This window comes from Serinus canaria, chromosome 1A, assembly GCF_022539315.1.
Source record: "Serinus canaria isolate serCan28SL12 chromosome 1A, serCan2020, whole genome shotgun sequence".
Lineage (NCBI taxonomy): Eukaryota > Metazoa > Chordata > Aves > Passeriformes > Fringillidae > Serinus > Serinus canaria.
In genome coordinates, this window is record NC_066314.1 from 58,475,618 (window position 1) to 58,497,787 (window position 22,170).

Here is a 22,170-nt window from a genome sequence, read left to right on the forward strand (position 1 = left end):
TCCTGAGAATATGTATAATTTTTCTGTGTTGCTTTTTATTTAAGGGAAGATCAAAGGTGTTTGCTTTGTGTATTTCCTGAAGTATGGGCATTGATTCATGACCATGACTGCACAGAAAGCTAAGGCATGAATTTATAGCTTCTATATGTTAACTGCATGGCAGTTGCTAGTTCACAGTTCAGGGAAGAATTTGCCACACAGATATCTCATGGTGAAAGCAGGCATTGGCAGCTACTCCAGGGCCAGTTTGGAAAGTCCCTGGAATGTGTGAAAGATAAACTTCCGGCATCATAAGTTTGGCTCTGAGCTTATATGTTATGGGCCAGAGAGTGTGCTGGTTGTCACAGTGGGCAGGGATGGTAGGGATTGCTTTGCTTCTAGGCTTTGCTTTTGGTTGTCAAACCCATTTGGCCTTTAGCTGGCAGGACATGTTACATTCATTTAACCACACTTTTCTGCATTTTGCCTTTCCCAGGAGCAATTGAGCGGTGCTCGTACATCAAGTACCACTACTCCTCAGCCACCATCCCCAAGAACCTTACGTACAACATCACCAAGACAATCCGCCAGGATGAGTGGCACGCCTTGCGTAAGTGTTGCTGCCTTTCCTCACCTTCTCCTCATGTGCAGGCGGGAGGTGCTCCCTGGTAAATGAGAGCAGAGGCTTTGAGTGACAGCCCACTCAGAGCCCTCATCTCACATCCAGTTTGTCTTTGTAGCAGACGTATCGATTTGTTCTTAGGACCTACATCTCTGTTTCTGCTGCTGACTGGAAATTCTGCTGAGGCATGAGAATGCGGCAGTGGGGAAAAGGCATTTGTATGCAGAGATTAATACTGAGTTAAATACAAAAATGAATAACAAAATCAATGCCCTATTTTTTAATTCAGTGGAATGCTCTGTACGTGAGCACATTCTCATGCCATTGCTGCTGAGTTTCCTGCTTCCAGGAGAATTCATTGCTGGCTTTTATTGTAGAATATGTCACACTGCCAGCAGCTCCTGTGTGAGTGTGGCATCACTCTCCTTTGAAGATCTTGAAAGAGAATTGCTTCACCCTTTAAGGCACAAGAAAGGAGCTTAGACCTCAGTGATAATTGTAGCCAGTGGTCACCAACTTGTAACGCTTGCTGAAGTGACAAGATCTGACAGGGATGGAATTGCCTTGGGATGTATTGGCTGACCTTAAATCTTGTCTCTTTCTAAATCTTGGAGATGGAAAAGAGTTCTCACTGATAAAATGCATGAGGTAGAATTTCACAAGGAAGGATACCACTGCAACTGTTCTTGTTACTAAATAGTCGTGGGGACTGATGAATATCCTGAGCAGCTCTGTTTTGGTGGAAGCAGTTAAATCTCCTTGAAGGTGGCAGTGGTTGAGGCAATACTGGTTCTGGTTGAGAACCTTGAAAGGTGATAGTGAGCTTCTACTCTGTCAGTTTGAGAACTGTGCCAGACCTCTGGTGTTCCCATGGCTTTCAGTATGTTTTACTCCTCCCTTGTGTGGCTCTTGCTTTGAGAGGGTCCTTTTAAGCTCAGAGGAGGAGAAGGTGCAATGCTATAATTTTTTTTCCTGCATGGGTGAGATTCATTGACGCTTGTAGGCCTTCCTGGTACACACTGGTGAAGACTTAAGAACATTCTAGAGGGTCTTGCTAAATGCCTGTGGGTTTTATTTTAGTGTGTCTATGTGGATAGATACATATTTTTATTTTGAAATGGCAAAAAAAAAAAAAAAAAAGGAATAATTGAACCTATGCCTCTCTGCAGGTTGTAAGAGGCTGGTCTTGCAAAATACTGTTATGCTAATTTGTCCCTGAAATCAGAAGATCAGAAAGTTCAGTTCACTTCAGGTTTTCTCCTACCACCTGTCTTCTCTGCTGGTGTTAGTTTCACATTGATATAAAACGTAACAGTGGTCATCTATGGGCAAAAAAGAAGAGCACCCACCACCCAAGACATCCTCTGTTGGGGCTCATAGGGCAGTAGGAAGGGGCTTTGGTTTGTGCTTTGTGTATGTGTGGTTTTGCCACTGTTATGAGTAACAATGACTTTTCTGCAACCATCTGCTGGGAATCTCACTGTTCAAAAATTATTTTCTAAAATTAATATTTATCTCCACAATGGCTCAAATAAAGGGCTGTACACCTGGTCATCTTAGGCTGCGTGCATCCTTCGGTAGGATCAGCAAGTTCCTGAGCTTTGAGTGTTGGTAGGGCATTTGTCAGTCTCCAAAAGTGCAATCTAGACACTGCTCACATATTTATGTATCTGGTATGGTCTGATGCACTCTCAGGGTGAGGCTGCTTGTCTCTTCCCTGTAGAGAGTACATTGAGTGTACCTCATATTTCTGAACCAAATTTTCTTGCCAGTTTCAGGCAAGAGAAGTTTCAGAGTCAGAGAAGTGTAGAGAGATGCAGATAGAACTGGTGTCTGCATCCACCTATCCGAAGGCAGAGAAGTAGAGAAATACTTTGCTGAAGCTCTCTTGTCCTGAGCAGTTGGTGCAACAGAGTGCTTTGATATATGGGGTAATCCCACTGGTGGTTCTGGAGGTCACTGCATTTAAGAATGAACTGAATCTATATGACTATATATGAACTGAATATATATGACTTTTAAAACAGTAAAAAATAACCTGTTTTAAAAGACAAGGCAAATACCAATCTCTCAAAATGTGGTTTGGTTGAGGGGATTTTTCTCCCTTTGCATTGCAGTAGACTGAGTAGGATAAGTCTCTGCAGAAAGTCCCTGTGATTTTAACCCCTGCCGTAGCAGCTGATCCTGCTCTATGAATCTGGACTACTTTCATCCAGGACACAGCTACTTTATCTCAACACTGGTCAGTCTGATATTTCCAAGTCAACCTGGCCGTTATTTTCCTCTGAATATTTTCCTGTTCATATCAGTGAGTGTTGTGACAAACAACAAAAGAAGCAGGGCCCAGGCCTGGCTATCTTTTTCTTGTCATGGGTTGTTTTTCAGATCTGTAACATGAGATAGGGGGAAAAAAAAGTATTTTCTGAAGAAACATGAGGGCAAACTGGCATCTTGGAGAACTTCAGAGGAACTGGAAAGGTGAAAGAATATTTGGACACCCTAGTAAACAAAATTGTCTCTTCCAGGCTGAAGCCACTGTTACCATTTGCTGTATTTGTATTTGAGTCATGTATTTTCCTCTTGTGTATGGACAGCCAACTGTGGTGCCTGTGAAAGAAATCCATTGTTTTGCATGTTCAGTGGGCTGGGGATCACAGGAGAGAGGGCTCCCACCATGGACTGCAAATTGCTTTTTTTGGACTGGTGGGCAGAACTGATGCTCCAGCAGTTTCTCTTGAATTGCAGGAGCGGGTAAAGGGACAATTAATTTGAGGCTGAGGACCCCTTGGTGCCATTCAGCACATAAAGCAGATACTCCTCCTCTACTCTAGCTGCGCTGTTAGCTGTGCTGGAAGAACCTGAGTGAACAGTTTGTCCTAGAGGAATGGTTGGAGCTGACTTCACCATTTTTGATTTTATCTTTTTTTCATTCTGTTTGACATTTTCAAGATGGAACCTTTGCTCCAAATTGATTGCCTATGGCAGTATGAGCTGGGGAAATAGGACTTGTCTTTGCTGCAATCACTTCCTCTCAACTATCTCTGGTTAAACGGATAGAGGGAAAGATGATTGTAGTATTGTCAGCTCTTGCCTGTCAGGAGATAAATGTTGATCTAATTAGACAAAACAAGTCTCTATATGAGCCGAGAGGGGAAGAAAGAAGCAGAGGAAAGCTGTGTCCGACAAATTTGAGCATGAGTAACTGTCTTTATGGAAGACGCTAAATTAGTGATACGACTGAATCACTATTAGGCATTTACCTTGTCACACTTTGACCCTGGTCTTGAGTGCAAAACCTGATCCATAGTTGTGTTTTCTGAAAAACAAGACCAGTATCATTGATGGTCTTCAAAATTGAGGTGTATTATTGCAGAAAGCCAAGAAAATGTGAGCAGGTCTATATTTATTCACACATTGTTCCATAGGTTTATGCTCTTCCTGTGGGTTCCCTTTCATTATGCTACATATGTGTTCACAAAACATGGAAATGTGCTTATGGCAGGGGTTTGAGCTGTAGAATGTGGTGCAGGCATTGGGAAGGGTGAGAAGGGTTTTCAGGTGTCTTAATTTGGAAAGACAGGTGTCTGCTAAGGAAGGCAGGAGCCTCCCCTGAAATGGAAAAATGTAAACCCCCTCTCTCCAAATTGTTGTAAATCTGAAATTACGGGGCTCACAGGCAAAAATATGGGAGCAGGAATAACAGTTCTTTATTAGAGAAGAAAATAAAAAGATAAAATAATGCAGTAGACCAAAACAACCCTGACAGAGTCAGAATTCAGCCTTGACACCCTGTGGGTCAGGGTGTAGCAGTCCAATTGGTAGCAGTCCAATTGGAATTGTGGCTGCAGTCCTTCTGGAGTTTCAGGTGTGGTTCCGTTGGAGCAGTGATCCTGTAGAAGGGTGGAATCTTCCTCTGAATATCCAGTGGAAGAAGCAGCTGTTCTCTGGGAATTCCAGTGGAGAAGCCATGTTTGTATTCCAGAATCTCCAGATTATATCCAGTTAGGAATGCTTGGCTCCTCCTCCTAGGTGCATCTCACAATGGGATGCTGTAGTTCTTATCAGTCATGCAGTGACATTCAATAGCCTGTTATCAGCAAATGTCCCCCTGGAGGAAGGATTGGTTGTGGAAGAGATAAGGAAAACTGCCCACTTAACAGAAGACAACTGCCATACAGATGGCAATAGAATACAATTTGCTTGGCAAACCAGGACATCAGGTGATAGAATAAGCATTTCAACTGGATGCTTGTGCACTAAGGAAGCTGACAAGAAAAGGGAGGCTATGTTGATGGTATGTCTTCTTTTTCTTGTCCCCAAATCATCAGAAAACTATTATCTGGTATATTATGGCTAAGCAGTTGAAAGGCTGTGTTTGTAATGAAAATGGCAGTACCTCCAAAGCAACGAGGGGACGTAATATATTCAGTTTAGCATCTTCCAGGAGCCCACAAAGCTGTTCTTTAAAGGCACTGAGGGATAAGGCACTTAAAGTCCAGGGAGTGTCCAGTCGTGTTACTCTTTGGAGAACAACAAACACATGTTGGGTTGATGCTGTGTGGTGTGTTTGTTTTTTTTCTGCCACCAGAAGGACTGTAGTAAGGTCATTTTGCGCTCATCCCTGTTTGGTTTTGTGTGGGTGTGTTTGTTTTGTTCTATTTTTTTTAGTAGGCTATAGGCAACCCAGGCTCTATATTCGTCTTACGCTGCACTCTGAGAATTAACTGTTTCATGTAAAAGAGCCATTTTCTCTCCAAGGCAGATGTAGAAACTACTGTGGCTTTAAAATGCTGCAAATTAGCAAGTTGCTGATGTGTGTTCTTGAAGAGTGATATTTGTTTTTCTCTTAGAGAACAAGTGCAATAACTCCCTCTTCCCTTTTCCTGCCTTGGTAGCTGAAAATGGGACAATTGCTGCATGGCTCTCAGAGCCTTTGGCAGAGCTCCCAGTGGCTTGTGTTATAGTGCATGAAAGTCTCTACATCAGAAGAGAGATAAAAAAATTCTTCATTGTCTCCAAAAGCTCTTGTTTTGCTGATTCACAGAGCCTATTATGTGAGGTAGATAGTTGGGTCTAGAAGCCTTTTATTTTTCCTTCCTCCCTATGTGTCACAAACCTGATTTTCTACTTTGGATGTAACAGTGCCACAAAAGAGGGAATTTGTCTGTCTCTGCTCCTCCAGCTTGCCATTGCCTCTTCAGCCTGTCTTCCACAGCAGCTGTGTTTTGTGTCCAGGAATGTGAAGAGTGCTGCATCTGGGTAGAAAGTGGCTGGAATTGCTATGGAAACTGATTTTTTCCAGCACAGCTTAGAAATTGTGTCACCAGACTGCTTTAGAGTGAACCAGATCATAAACAGGTAGCTGATGCTTCCTAAGTGTTCAGAATTTCCTGGGCTTTTTGAAAATACTTCTTGCCTGGCACTGTGGGATCTCCTTTACCTGTCTCCTACCCCCATGTTTCTACTGCAGGACCACAGAACCTGGGCTCTGAATCTAAAGTATCACTGAGGAAAGCTGCATTGTCAGAGCAACAATCATAATGCTTTGTATTGGAATGATAACATTCATCTGCATTCTGGAACTGCAGCACTCCTGTGTTTGTGGTGGTCTAAAATCCATTTGCATAAAAAATGAATTCTAAAGTCAAAAGTAATAGACTGGTACATTCTGTGAAGAGCAAGTATTGGAGGAAATGAATAATTTCTACTGGGTGTACAGAGTAGTAATATTTTAATTCATGCAGCATCTATGCTGAAAGTTGAATGGATTTTATTTGCCTTAATGCTCTGAATTTTGCAGGAGCCTACAAAGCACCCAAATACTTCCTTCTAACCAGTAAAACTACTGGGAAAATATCCAGCAACAATTAACACTCAGGAAAATGTCTGGACTTCAAATATGTGCAATGTCCAGACTTCTAATTTCTACAGACTTCCCAAGCCTTCTCATTCCATGGAACAGGAAGTTGAAATTTGCAGAGAAGCTCAGTTGACAGCTTGACAATGCCTTGGTAACCACCAGCAGGCTTATGGACTTAGACCCATCTGCTATTATAAGCAACAGTAAATTTATTGTTTGTTATTTATTTGTTGCATTTTTAATAAGGGCTGAACCCATAAAATTTTTGCTTCTGTTTTTTTATTGGGTACTACTGAAAACAGTGTTTGAAGTAAATAGGAGCAAAAGTGGGATGTTGCCTTTCTTTCGCTCTCTCCTGTATGTGTCTCTCCAAGGAAATCCTGTTTCATTTTTAATTAGCTACCTGGGTCCCCAGATGGAAGTACACCCTGAAGTATGGCCCTGTCCTGCTGGTCAGTGCCATTTGGTATGATGTCACTCCTTAGTTCATTGGTTTTCACAACAGACGGGGCAGCCATCCCAGAGGTTAGTCAGGCAGCAGGTGCTCACATGCCTGGAGGTCTCGTGTTGTTGGATCTTCATTGCATCCATTGTTCCCTCAGCTAATGACCAGGTGGTAGTGACAGACCTTCTCATTTCCCTCTCTCTCTCTCTGCTGTATGGTTTTCTTCATATCCTGCTATTTCAAGCTAAGATAATATTTTTTTTTTTTGGCATTGAAGTCTAAGACCTATTTTGAAATCTGTAAGGGATTTTATTGCCTTCTGCCAAGTTTCATCTCAGGATCTGCTAATATGCCTGTGACCTTAATACCTATACTGATGAATAACTTTCCAACTGCATACTATTTTTTATTTGCTTCTTAGAGGTAGAAGAGCTGGGATGGAGTAAGGGAGGAGGTCACTAGACCCTTCAGTCCTGAATAGCAAATATAGACAAGATTTGGGAAGGGAGAAAATGAGGGCAAGGAAAGGGGTAAAACTGTGCTGGAGAGTTGGAAGAGATAAGATGAAGAATTGCTAAGCATTGCAATTGGGGAAATGGTTGGAGTGGTGGATTGGAACAATTTTGGAGAGAAGATGCAAAAATGGTCGAACTCTGTTATTTGAGTGGGAGTGAAGTGGGGGAACAAACAGGAAAGTATAGGATCCCCTCCAAAGCCCTGATCAAAGTGCACAAGTCAGAGGTCTTACTGTACATTTACTGCTAATGCAGCTGTGAAACACAGGCAGAGGGGAGGTCTCATCCTGCTCCCTCAGCCAACAGGTTCTTGCCCAGCTCAAACAATGGGGCTCACAGGTGAATCAGGATAGTCTTATTCTGCTGATGACCCTCTTGCCGCTCTTCTGAATCACTAAGAAACCACACACTAGAATTTCTGGGTTTGCAGTTTGTTGTTTGCCTAAAGTTCACTTGAAATCAAATGAGCATTTTAAAGGTTGCAAATACAAGCAAATACAAGCATGTAAAGTTAGGAGATGACCCAGTTTGGGCTGCATACTTGGCCTTAATTTATCTCCTCTAAGCACACTCATTATTGAGTCTTTAATAGCTGTAATCACATACTCTTGCCTTGTTCCATACATTTGGGATATTCTGTTTTCATTCCATGATGCCTTTGTTTGGTTTATTTTTCATTGCTGAATTTATAGTTGTTGGCCTTTTGAATTGCAGATTACACAACTCCTGATCCTATGATGGAGTTAACCACTTCGTGGATTTTGTCACGTTTCTAGTCATTGAATTGAAGAAGAGAGTGTGAATATAAATATATTAATATCTAATAACCATTTGTGGTTGGCTATAATTTTCATTTTATGCCTAACAATCAAAGATAACTTGTTTGGGTTTTTTGAGTGTCCAGTTGAATATAAAGAAAGCTTGAGTTTTACATATTTCCAGAGCACAGCTCCCATTGGCTTTCAGAGTAACTATAAAAGCTCTACACTATAATCAAACTTCAAATGGCCACCCAACTCACACTGGGTTGGTGTAAATGAGGAAAACACAGCTAGGGACCATGTCTTAAGAATTTTTTTGGATTGGCTTATCACCAAGAAGTTTTAGAATAAGTGAAGAGCAAAGTGCTTGTGTGAGAGGGAGAAGGAGGTGTGGCCACCTGACTGATCTCTGCTCTGATTGCTCTTTGCTGAAGAGTTTCTTGTCTTCTCACCTTTCACACTGACCCTTTCAAAGGGTCCCATTCCTGTATTTCCTACCTTTGGCATACTTGGCTTGGTAACCTTCATGTTGATAGGTTTTGAGTTTTTTGGTTTTGTGTGTTATGTTTTTGAGTGCAGGCGCTTGGATTCATTGTGGCTTAGGGGATGTTTTGCATTGTCTTACACTGTCATACAAGTAAAAAGACATTGTTATCTCCTTTGTTGAAGAGAGTCTTAAGGTATTTACAGAGCTGTTCTGAGTGCAGGAAAATTGAGAGCAAACCCCCTCCAGTCTCACTAGTGACTTTTTGCAAAAAAGTATTAGACACTTTTTGCCTGTTACCGTGTGGAGATGTTGACAGGTAAAACATACCATTGCTAATAATTTCTAGTTATTCATCCAGTCAAAATGTAGCTTTATTAATATGCGTACAGAGCTCTCTGTTTCCCTTCTCTCCCTCTTGAGAGACACAGAGGGGGAGAGATGGGTGTTCTTCTGTCTCTTGGCTAATCAAGAATGATGTCTTGTGCATTCTTAGGGTGAGGGAACAGGAAAGAACAAACAGGAGGCTGTAATGGGTCTCATCCATCTGACTTCTATAATTTTTGATTTATATACCAATTTAATGCCTGGTTTATGATGATTTATGTCCCAGTTTGTTTATACCCCAGTCTGATGCCCCACCCCACAATGTTAGCGCAATGAAATCCCAGCAGTTAAATATTTCAAGGTGATTATATGCCACATACAGAGTTACTAATGAGGAGTTAAGTGCTTCCTTACTTCAGTGCAAGAAGAGAGACATAAGTGGAACATTTTGGAAATTAGTTTAGTGTGATTTGTTCACAAAGCCATGCACCATCCACAAGGAAACATCATAGCAGCCAGCATGAGAGAGAGGGCAAGAGACTTTGAATCAAAAAACCTGGCCTTGACCTGACAGAAGTTGCAGGCTGAAACATGAAGGTGGGTTTTGTATGTCAATAGCAACTAGGCAGTGGTTGCCATTTTAATTGCTGTTTTGCAGTGATGCTCTTTGGACATGAAATTACAGAATAAATCCAAACTTCATGTACAGTCAGGACATCTTCCTGCTTTGAAGGAACATCAAATGTGTCAATATTAATTTGCAGAAACCATAATGCAGATTTACTTCCTCAGATTGTTAATTCTAACTGGGTCATTGTGATTTTGACCCTGTTGTCAGAGCCAAATGCAGTTCTGGTCCATGAAGACCAGATGAAGCTGAAGGATTTGTCTAGGGGCCCATCCCAAGACTCCTTAATTGGCTGGGTGAATCACAGTTTAGCTGTTCAGTTATTCCCTACCCACCTCCAGGAACTGATTGCACAGTTGGTGGGGGAATAAGAAATCAGGAATATAAATCAACTGCAGGTGTCTCCTGTGGGAATTCAGAGTTCAGTCTGGCAAATCTCATCTGGCTGCTCTGGATGTAGGTTATACTTAATGGAGCTTGAGCCTGCATGTCCCTCTGCATCACTGGAATTATGACAGCTAATTTGAGTCTGTCTGCCACTGGTATGTGCAATTGATCAATATCTCTTTCATAAATACAAACTCTCCCTCATCTCTGCCTTCATCAGCTTTGTCTTTTCTAGCTTGCCCTTTGCATCCTTGTGTACTTTGTGGTTCCCCCCCCCAACTTGATTCTCACCTAGATATTCTCAGAAGGAAATCAATGGAAGAATATCAGTTGCTCACCTAAGAGGGGCTTCTTTGCCATATATAACTAAGGTTATAAATAATTCATTAGGGTCCCCATCTTTTCTTTCCTCCCATAAGATTGGGTTTATTAAAATTTTATGGGAGAGGACATGGAGGTAGCTGAATTACTGGCTTAATCTGATACAATCTTCAGCAATGTATTAGTTCAGTACCAGCTGCTCTTTACTCATCATCACAGGCACACGCTAAATCAGTCTTCCTTGTAGAATCCATTTTGCAGCATGTTATAATCATGTATTTGAGCATGATGTAATGTCATTCCTTATAACTTGCTTTCATGCCTGATGGTGTTGCCAAGGGAAGAAAAGTGTTAAACTGCCAAGGCAAGGCTTTAATCTTTCTTCTTCCACTGAGGAATACAGTAGAGGCATGAATCCATATAGAGAAAGATCCTAATCAGAAGGGAGCTATAGGCTGAGGACTAAGAGTTTAGTTTGGCTTATATTCATACTGAAATAATAATTCTACTGAAACAAGAACAGATATTCCAAGATGAAAATGGTGTGCAGTCAGCATCTGAGTACCAAATACTCAAGAGATATCAGGAAAAGAAAATGACTTTTTGGCATTTCAATGAAAATGGGCAGATCCCACAATTAAACTTTTCTGTTAATGCTGCTGCTGATGGTGTATCATGAACCTTCTATCCTAGTACCTTGAAACACTCAGGAAATGGTTTTCACTCAGTATCTATTGGATTTAAACTGGGCGCCAAAGGAAGAATACAACCTAAGCACACCCATTTCACAGAAGGAGTTAGACAAGTGAATTGACTTGCTAAATGTCATGTGGAGAGTGAGTGGGAGAGCCAGAAAGAGAACTCAGGTCTTTGGACTCCCACTGCTGTAAGTGCTAGACAATGCTGTGTCCTGGAGTGCCAGGGATTATGCAGCCAATCTCCTAGAAAAGCCTTGCAAAACCAAATATCAAGAATGCTTTTCCTAAATATACCAAAAAAAAAAAAAATTTAATTGAAAAGTTTACTGGCCAAAACCAGAATCCAAATGGATGTATAAGTTTTTGCCTAGAAAAATAGAAAAACCACCTTCAAAAGTTGCTAGCAGATTAGATATAACAAAGTGGGGGTTGTTCAGAGCCTGTTATAACGCAGGTCCTTGGAGATATGAGGGTGAAAAACAAAGATTCAAGATTGCCCCTTACAGGATGTGTAGGTGCTGGGAATTTTCTGCCATGCATATGTTGCTCTCTACACCAGTGTTCTTGCTAATTTTATGACAACTGATACAGCACAAATAACTTACTGGTACTTGGTTTTACCTGCAAGTAATCTTAACCATAATTTAATTTGAAAAATAATCAAATTAGTGTATTTTGAGAAATAATGATTATCGGTCCTATTACAGAGTCATAAAATCTGAATGTAGTGCACGCTGAAAGGATAACAGTAGCCATATGTTGCAAAAATGGCCTTTCTGATATGGCCTGGGCAGAACCTGTTATGGGTGACAAATCCTCTTTGGCCAATTCAGATTGGCCACAGCCAGCTCTGCTCCTCTTCCCAAAATGGCATGGGTCAGGAAATGACTAATTGACAAGGATAGTCCTGACCATGATTACTGGCTGTGGACCATCTGCTGCCAGAGGGTGCATTAGAGTTATTTATTTCACATAAACCTAGGCTAAACTGGTCTTTGGCTTGTTTCAGGAATATCTTCATCCTTCACGCAACCCAGTGTACCAGGACCTATGTGTTGATTAGTTCTGCTGTTTTTTCATTGATGTTTAGGTCTTTACATTAAAACAGGATTTTCATCCTGTAGATAAGCCTTGGCTCTGACAACCATTTGCTGGGGCACCATTCCTCTGTACTGACTTTAGCTGATGAAGTAGTAAAGCCCATGGTGTCATCCCTTCCACAGAGGACCAGATATTTCATGTGGAAGTAATTGAGAATGAAAGGCTTTTGTAAGGAGAAACCAGGCAGAGAAATGCAAGAAAAACCCCCTTGATATAGCAATAGGATTAGTATTTCAGACTGTCTGCCCAGTTTTCCAGGAGGAATCAGTGGTGCTCTGAAAAGCTGAATTGACAGCTCTGCTAGGTGAAGCTTTTTGACAAGACAAAGGGTTGCACAGGCAGGAGCACTTGGAAAATCTGTGTGATGCATGGATGGATTAGATCATTTGATGTATCTCTTTGGCTGCTAGTTCATAGGATTTCCTGATGAACAGTTCTGGCATTGGCTTTCAATGGGAACCAATCCTCTATGCAAGTAAGAGCAGAGTTCCAGGGGTAAATGAATTCCCACCTTTTGGCAGTCAGATGGCAAGAGCAGGGTAAGGATATTTGTGGTTTTTTATCACAACTGGGGGGGCACCAGTATTTTACAAGCCAGAGAAGAGAGGCCATTTGTCACTGGCTTCTTGGATTCATGATGAGTGTTTTGCCATCCTTTCCTAGTATAGCAGGTGAGTTGATCTGTTACTGTACCAAAGCAGTGCTTAGAGAAGGTATAGTAAATATTGTGGTAGGGCTAAGACCTGGTAGGAAGGTCTAGGAGGCTCCTAAACCTGCTTGTGCAGTCTTCAGAAGATGATTTATCTAAGAGAGAGACCATGGAGAGCCAATGCCCAGGCAGTGATAGCCTGTAGGAATTGTACACCTGTCTATGAAGTTGGCAAGAAGGAACATCAGTCAGGGAGGACATGGATAGGATGGTCCTGTGGCCCCAAGTTACCTGCAGAGGGCTCTGGTCCACACAATAATGTCATTTTGGTGGGATTGATGGGAGCTAGTTTGGGACAGAAAGCCATCTGCTTCGACAGCTGCCTTCATTTTGATGTTGATAGAAAGGGAAAAACATCTGGTGGTGGCTGTTTAGTGGTATGGTTGGCAGTTGTAAGGTATTGCTGCTTTCCTGTCTTTTATTCCTGTGCTGTAGGTATGAGTAGAGAAAACATTCTCTAGTGTAGGAGCAGGAATCTTACTGCCTTGGGGAGTGGTGAGTGCAGAGAGGAACTCTTTGTGTGCCTGGGAGGTCCTGTGTGGTTTTTGGTTTGTTTTTCCAAGAGCTGAGAATGCAGTTGGATGAGCTTTTAGTGGTGCCTTCAAGAATATGAACAAGGGAGCTAAGGTGATGTGTGTAAACACCTGGGGAGAAGCTAAAAGAGAAAACAGCATAATGGAAAAGCTGCTGGGCGAAATAAAAATGTGATGCCTAGATGCTCTTTTGTGTATAGAGAAAACTTTTCTCCTCTGCTTATTATTCATTGATGTGGATGCATTAGATTTCTGTGAAAATCAAACAAATTCCTGACATTGCTGGCAGTGCTGAGACAATAACCAGAAGCTGTTGCCTCTGTCACTTTCCTTTTGCAGCGAAATCTGATGGTGAATGAGACTGGCATGAGTTTGCCATTGCTCACTCATTACTTTTTTAAATTTACTTCGGTTTTTGTTTGTGTGTGTCAAGCTCTTGGCACAACTCTGATAAGCAATGGAAAGATGGAGCCTTTCCACAGGTCAATAGAGATCAATCTCTTAATTTCGACTGAATGACAAAACAAAACCAGCTATTAAAAGTGTGTTTTTACTTTTTTTGACACCTGCTAGCCCGATAGCTAGCAGGCAGCGCCCAAAACCAAAGTACCAAGGCTCACAGAAGAGAGCTCTTGGCTGCACTTTGTTTATACTGACCCCATCAGGGGTATGGGGTCTGTTTGTACAGACCTGAGGATTACACAACAGGTAAATGAGGAAAATTCAAACTGTTTCACTTGGGCTAGGTGTGTATTTTGTTATTGACTGATCCGTGACACTGGCTGAAATGCCACAGAGCTTTGGGCACTTACGTCTGAGGCCACAGCATCCAGAGCAGAGCTGCAGGCGATGTGAAGATGGGCCTATGCTTGGTGTTAGTCAACATCCATGAGGTTCATTGGTAGCAGATCACATGCAGCTGTCTAGTAATACATCACATCTGGTTCCCTGACTTACAAAGAAGGCTGAGAAGCGGGATGATTAATTCATTTAGGTGTCATTAGAACATTCTATCAACCATGTAGGATGTTGTCACAGCAGTGCATTTACCCTGATGAGTATGGTTTGAGGGCAGTGTGAGCCGGCCGTGAGTGAGATTCACTGCACTTGTTTCCTGACTGAGTGCTGTGTAATGAAAATCTTATCCACTGTTGCATTCAAGTATCAAAACAGAGATCTTGGTGAAGTATTTTTAAAGTGTCAGTACACAGACTGGTGAAGAAATGAATTGTTTTGGTAGTTGTTCTGACTACTTAGAGCGCCAAATTACAAAAACTTTATTGTAGACACTGCTGTATATATCCATCCTATACCCACCTAAATGTTGATGTCAGGGGTGGATATGCAACAAATGGCACAGGATAGTAAATAGTGTGAAGTATTGCTGTTAGCAAATATCAATAGCTCACAGCTGAAGCCTTGTGGGGTTTTTTTATGAAGGAGCATAAAACAGGTATTTCATTTGTCCTGAATTCACTGTGGTTTTGTTTCTCTTCCTACAATGCTGGCCTCATCGGTAAAAGTAAGGGAGATGTTTGTGGACATGGCTGCTCTGTTGGGCCTCTGGTGTGAATGAACAGGCAGAAGGAACAGAACATTGCCTCTTGCAATGAGTTTTCTCTTCATTTGGGGGTGTGTGTGGGGGAAGGCTGAAATTATGTATTGCTTATGAAAGCAAAAGACCTGAGAGCACCAGCTAAACCCAGGTGTACTGCAGGCAATTACCGGGCACGTTTCCCAGTTACCACCATGCCACTGGGCCTAATCACCAGTACAAACTGTTGCTCTAGGAAGAGCTGATGCCTTGTTGGTGCAGAGCTCTCACTTGACTTTAGACAGTTTTGCTGCTGTGTCTCAAGCCTTCTGCAGTATTGCCCTGTCATTCCCAAAATGCAGCACTGTGGCAGCTGCAGCCATGCATTTTGACATGGCTCCCAGGGCTGTCTTCAGGTCACAATGTGTCCTGCTTCAGTGCCATGCTTTGCTGGAGGAGTTCAGCATTGGTAAGTAAGGTATGAGTTCTACTCATGGCCCTGTTTTTCATGTTCTCAGCTTTGGCCAGCTACTGGTTTGGTGGCAGAGAGTCTGCGTGATGCATTTATATGCTTCTTATCTTAGAGCAATGTAGAAGCACTTTGGCCCCTAATGCAAATGTGTTATAATTGGGCCTGACAGAGATGGTCCCAAGAACCTGTTGCACCAGTAGATTTTACTGTAAAGCAAGAGCTTTGTGGAGGAGGTCTTCAGTTTTGAGGAGGGAGAAATGGAGTTAGCATAGTCAGTGATTTTGGCTTTCTGTGAGCTGAAGCCCAAGCAGTGGGCTGAAAGTGCAGCTGCAGTAGTGTGGAGGGGCCTTGGAACCCTCTCCAGCCCCTTGGATGAGAAGGCTGAAATTTGAGGGCTGGCTGCATTCCTGTACTCTCCTTTTCCCTGGTGGTGCCTCCGTGTGGGTCATTTTGAGGGTTTTAGCAAACCAAAACCCTGTGTGAGGGAGATGTACTGCTGCTGAGAGGAGAACAGAAGAGCTGCAGAAAGGGGAGGTCTGAAAGCTTCTGGAGCAACATCACGTGGAAACTCAAAGAGGTGGATATTTGTCACTGCAGCATGAAGTGAGACAAAATCCCAGCACCTCAGGCAAACAATAACAAGACCTGAGCTGACAGAACTGCTCTCCTGTGAGACAGCAGTTCTCCTCCTATCCATCGTGGCTGTCCTGCTCTGCTAAAGCCGCTCTGAGGCTGCTCAGAGATGATTGCTTTCCTTCCTCTTTAGGGAAATTGCAAGGGGTGGGCTGTGGAAAAGGTGCCAGCAAGCATAGAAGGAAAGAGAAAATAGAGAAAATTTGATGTTGAATGTATTCATCACCATCTATTTTAGGGTCAGTTACCATCTTATTTCTGTGTTAAATGAGGTGCTATTTTTAGATTGCCAAATCCATACATGGAAATTATTCTCAAGTGTTCCAGCTTTCATCCTGTGTTAAAAAAACCCAGTCTTATCTTGATGGTGCATTTACTGCATTAATTCTATGTGATTTCTTTTATCCTTTTTTTTCCTCCTGCTCAAAAAAAATTATCCCTGCTTGCTCCCATACCTTGGCTTACATTACTGGAAATGCAGCAAGAGAGCTATTTAATGCTCTCACTTGTTGCTGTAGTGTTTTGTTGGAGTTATGGGGGAAGTACTGGTGGGTTAAGAAGTGGCTTAGCTGCAGCCCACCCACTTCCTTGTGATTTTTCTTCAAAGAAGAGTCTGACAGAGGAAAGTTGTTCAGTTGCAGATTTGCTGAGTTCAAAGCAAGTGCCCTACAGATACAACTTTGTGATTAATCCTCAGAACTGGCACATAAAGCTTATGCTATGCCACTGCTACTAATGTTAATGGGAGTCAGGCAGCTTACTCACAGTGCACTGCTTTAAAGAGTAATAATTTACCCAGAAAAGTCCTGAGGCAAGAGAAGTGATAGTCATTTATTAATCCTTTTGTAAATCCTTTTGTCTGTGGCAGTGGCATTGCTTTCCATCCATTTCTAAGTCATTATGTTTTGGTGAGCCCTGGGCCCTGAAGTGGAAGAGAGCAGGATGCTATTTTTCCCATGTCCTTGAGCTCTTCAGCACCAAGAGCTAGTGTATGTACTAGAATTCCAGGCTATAATTACAAAGAAGAGACCAAAACCCCACAAACATATTTTATACCCTCTGTTGCACATGCAGAATTAGTAGCTGTAGAGAAGAATATGACTTTTAGGCAGCCCTAAAAAGCAAACAGAGAAAATGTACCTCTCAGCTTTGATAGAAAGCAGTTCTCTCTGAGCTTAGCTGTGGCATCAATGAGATAGTTACTTAGAAAAGCATGGGCTTTTTTGGAGGGAAATGAATTGGGGTACCTGATTTTGAGGTACCTGACATTAAGTATGCTTGAAAGGGCATGTTGGCCACTGGGAAGTGCTCAGCATTCCTCAGGAGACTGAATAAGGCTGTCATCATCTGGCTGAGGTTGTGTGCAGCATTAACTCCTAGTACAGGCAGTTATCCAGCAAAGGTGTCTCTTTGGCAGATTTGGCTGTATTTGTTATTTCTGTGCTAGTTATGGATTTCTAGTGAAGATGCTGCTTTCTCAGTGCAGGAAAGAATTTTGGCTGGGAACCAACTCATGGAGAAAAGGCTGTCTGCAAAATTGCACCATAGGACTGGATATATACTGGATATTTTTTGCTATGTGTGGAAAGCCTCCTCCATACACATAGTGAATACTGGTGTTCCAAAAGCAAGAAATCTATAATTCTGAAATAAATTACCATACTGTGTTGTTTTCTAAAAGTAATTGGGATACTTGGGATCCTAAATGACCCTGGAAGCTACAAGTGAATCTTGAAAATTTCATATTTTGTTCCCAGAGCAGATGAACCAGCACAAAACATGATAGGTGCAAACTTTCTGGGCAATTGTGGTGGTGGAACTAGCTTTGGGAAGCTTGTGGCAAATGGCAGCATAAGTCAAAGGACCTCCTGGAGGCTAAGTTTGCCTTGAGATAAGTAGTCATAATTACAGCTACATCGGTATACTGCATTGCAAAACATTGAGTCCTTCAGGAATGCTATTTGAAATAATGATCTTGTAGCACGAGCCGACTATCAGTCTGGGAGAGTGGGTCATTCATCAGGTAGAATTCCCTTTCCCTCCTACTTTTCAAAAAATATTTTGAATTTTTTCTTCACCTTTCATGCTTTTATCCACCCCCCCATCCTACCCAAAGGCTTGAATATTTTATTCTTTCTAACTTTAAATTTTTGAGATATCATATCCCTGTTCTTCCTCTATGTGCCTGTGGGATCACATCCCAGCTGATTTTTTTGGACTGATTTTGGCAGTTTTTTGTAGCCATGAGGCTGGTGCCAGGTACCTCTACTCTTGTTAGTTATTTAAACAATGGTATGTCAAATTGAAGTTTCATTTCTTTGCCTTTGCCTGTGGTGACTGTAAACAGAGAAGCAATTGAGATTGCTTGGATTTTAGGGGGATGAGAGGTGGCAAAGATAACTTCTCAGTGAGCTGAATGGGTAAAGAGCCCAACATAATTCTTGGTGCAAACCACTTAAACTACCAGCTGGAGCTGGGCAGACAATGTTCAACCAGAAGCACATAGACTTTCCTGTATTTGCTTGCTGGAATGTCTCACAGAGGGATCTAGGGGACAGCCTGAAATAATGCATCCAGCTCCAGGTTCCTCAGCACAGGAAGGACCCATTGGAATGAATCCAGAGGGCCACAAAGATGTTTAAAGACAGGAACACCTTATCTGTGAAGACAGGCTGGGGGTTGTTCAGTCTGGAGAGGAGAAGGCTTTGGAGACCCCTTATTGCAGCCTTTCAGTACTTAAATAAACTTATAAGGAAGGGGACAATCTTTTAGCAGGTCTTGTTGTGGTGGCACAAGGAATAGCAGTTTTAAACCACAAGAGTGTCAATTTAGACTAGATACAGATGTAAGGAAGATTTTTACAGTGAGGATGGTAAAACACTGGTACAGATTGCCCAGAGATGTGGTGATGCCTCATCCCTGGAAATTTTTAAGGCTGGGCTGGACAGGGCTCTGAGCAACCTGATGTAGTGGAAGGGTGTCACTATCATATTGTCTGAAAAATCTCTTTGCCCAGGATTTTTCTCCTGGAAAGCTGAGAAGCCTCAGAGAAAATGAAAACAATAATTATCTGATTTGCTTCTCCTGTGTTTTGCTGCTTTGGAATGTGTTTGGACATTGTTTACCAACAGGTGGTTGTTTCATTGTTTCCTGTGAATTGTTTTGGCTTAATGACCAATCATGATCAGGCTGTGTGGGGTCTCTGGAAGGAGTCATGAGTTTTCGTTATTATCATTTAGCCTTCTGTCTGTATCCTTTCTCTATTCTTTTGTATAGCTTAGTTTAGTGTTCTTTAATATATTCTAATATCATAAAATAATAAATTAACCTTCTAAGAACATGGAATCAGATTCATCATTCTTTCCTCCCTTCATTGGGGAACCCCACAAATACGACAAAAGGAGGATTGGATTTGATGGCCTTCAAAGACTGTGTCAGCCCTCCAGCCCCAACTGTTATGTGATTCTAAGAATCCTCAGTACTGTGGTGGCCCATAGTGGGGCTTCTGGGGAGACTAGGAGCATCACTTGGGGGCAGCAGCTGCTGCTGGAGGGTGTGACTGCTACTCCAGGTAGCAGCCTGCCTGGTGTCAGCTCTTAGCCAGGACTCAATATTTCCTAGTGGCCCACACAATATAATTTTGTCCCCTTCCCCTATTTGCAGTCCTGAAACAGCCTCTTTCAGAACACCACAATTACTAGCAGAGGCCTGTTTCAAACTGAGTAATAGAAAACTCCAGTTTAGCTAGAAAGGGAACATGATTGTACTGCAGGCAAAGGCTTGTTTATTCAGGAACGTAGACTTTACTGGTTTGAGTTTGCATGGATGTTTTATGTGCCCATCAAAATGTTTGACAGTGTCATCGAGTCACACCATTGTACAAGAATGTTATTCTTGAGTTTCATTTCTTTGAGAACATGTTAGAGAAATCTGGGATAATCCAGAATTTTTAGAAAAAGATGACTGCTTATTTTCAGAGCTCCCCGTAGAGCAAACACAGGAAAAACAGCTTGTCTTTCACAAGAAGATTGAGGATTGTAATTACACAAAATAGCATATGCTTCCAATGAACTGAATTTTCAAATTTATACATTTACAAAGAAATCATATTCATCTGTTGTCTTTTATCCAAGTTCTAGCGTGAAATAGTACTCAGGTTTTTTTCTATTATTGACTTCTAATCCATAGCAATTAAAGAAACAAACAAATTCCTCTATATCTCCTTAATAGGTTTTAGAAGTTACCATGCAGAAGTCACAGGAGCCAGACTCTTAAATCCTTCCCTTAAAAAGTCATTGGGGATGCTTCCTATAAGACTACATGGGTATTAAATTCCCGTGCTGCTTCCTGACAGCCTTGTTCCTGTGCTTTCATTGGCTTTTATCACCCCACTGTTAGTTCAGTATTGGGTATTTTTCAACTGAAGGAAGTCTCTCCTTAGGGAGACAGGGTCAGCAATTTGCTGCTAGAAATAGTAATATGGCAGTTCTTTTGAACTAATATTATGTGGATGAAATGTGTCTGTACACCTCATTGTTCTGTTTCCCTCCTTTCTTCTCTCCATGCCCATTTCTGCTGTAGAAGGACAGACTACACCTTGCTAATAGCTCCTGCAGCATGTGGGCTGGGGCATTTTTAAGGAGATTGTCAATGCATTTGCCCATCACGAGCCCCTGATTTCTCTGGGAGGGAACAGGACCCATTTGGTCACTTGGGGCCAGCTGTCCTGTTTGTGTGCCCTCCCAGCTTCCGGTGCACCCTCAGCCCACTTGCTGGTGAGTAGTAGTGAGGAATATAAAAATGAGCTGTTTAAGCACTGCAGTAACTAAAACATTCTTGTGTTACCAATGCTGTTTCCAGCACAAATCCAAAACAAAGCACCATAACAGCTACTATGGAGAAAATGAACTCAATCCCAGCCAAAATCAGTGGAATTTGACTTTTTTTTTTTTTTTTTTTTTTTTTTTTTTTTTAACAGCTGAATTCCTTTGGCAGTTTTTTTTCTTCAACATTTTGATTAGATCTCATTCAAAAATGTCTCTTGTAATGTTGCACACAATGGAATGCCAGCACCATCCCTTGCTGTCAGGCTCAGGATCCTGTGGGGCAGCAGTTACTCTGTCCTCCATCCTGCCTGGGGCTGCTCAGGTGCTTCCTGTGCTGCTTTGGCAGCTCTCAGATTCTGACTGCACAACTCTATCTTTAGAGCTGCAGAAACTCCACTACCGCAGTGTCACAACAGAGCAGGTGGTACAGCAAGCCAGGGTTTGAATTTCAATGTCATTCAAGTTATTTCTTAGTTAGGAAAACTTGTCTGAGTTCATGAACCTCAGTTTTAGAGGTGTGTTAACTGTAGAGAGCTTTTGAAATGGGCTTGCTGCAAAACTTAGCAATGAGGGGGCTATCTGCATTTTGGAATTACTTTTGTAATCTTTTGATGTCATTTCCTTAACCTTGTGCTGGTTTTATCACAGGGATATCTTTTGTTACATTCTTCTTAAAAAAGAGAAGAAAATAACCAGTTAGTTATTATTCTAGCTGAATCACAGAACAAAATTCAGACACAGCTGTCACACAGTTCTACTATCTGAGGAATATCAGCATTATGAGCTGAATGCTATTAGCATATTTATTAACAGTGCATATAATTTATTTATTAATAGTAATGCACAGATAATTTACTCATTATGTGCTTGCACTACTGTTTTGATGCAGTTAAAATTGAAAAAAGCTTGTATTTTTCAGTTTACATTAAAAATATTGATGAGAAAGATTGAGTTAGTTCACTTTTACTGTGTCATGTGTCACCTCACACTCCCTCAGGGACAAATTTAAGGCTTCACTTTCTCAACATGCTTTAAGTATACAGCAAGGTGGATGTTGTCAGCTAGTATTGATTATTGATGTTGATTCTTGCAAATTTCAGAATCCCTGTAGTATAAATATTTGATGTAAAATTTAAATTAACTTGCAAATGCTGAATTCAACTAAGAATTTTTCACCTTCATATTTTCAGTAACAAACATACACTCCCTAGTGCAAAACAAATAGCATGTACTGTGCTTTATAAATGTGCATCACAAACCCAAATTATTTTCATAATCAGTGTGGATGCTTTTTTACTGCCAGCATTATGACATAATGGCACAAGCTTTGCAAAT

General features: G+C 41.6%; 1 protein-coding gene across 1 annotated transcript in view; it reads left to right on the top strand.

The window, feature by feature from the left end:
- Positions 1-22,170, top strand: part of TMEM178B (transmembrane protein 178B) — a 211,472-nt gene that overhangs the window by 59,113 nt on the left and 130,189 nt on the right. The window contains exon 2 of the mRNA XM_009094146.4: positions 476-589. Within this exon, the coding sequence (XP_009092394.2) occupies positions 476-589 (114 nt within the window). The remainder of the gene's footprint in view (positions 1-475; positions 590-22,170) is intronic.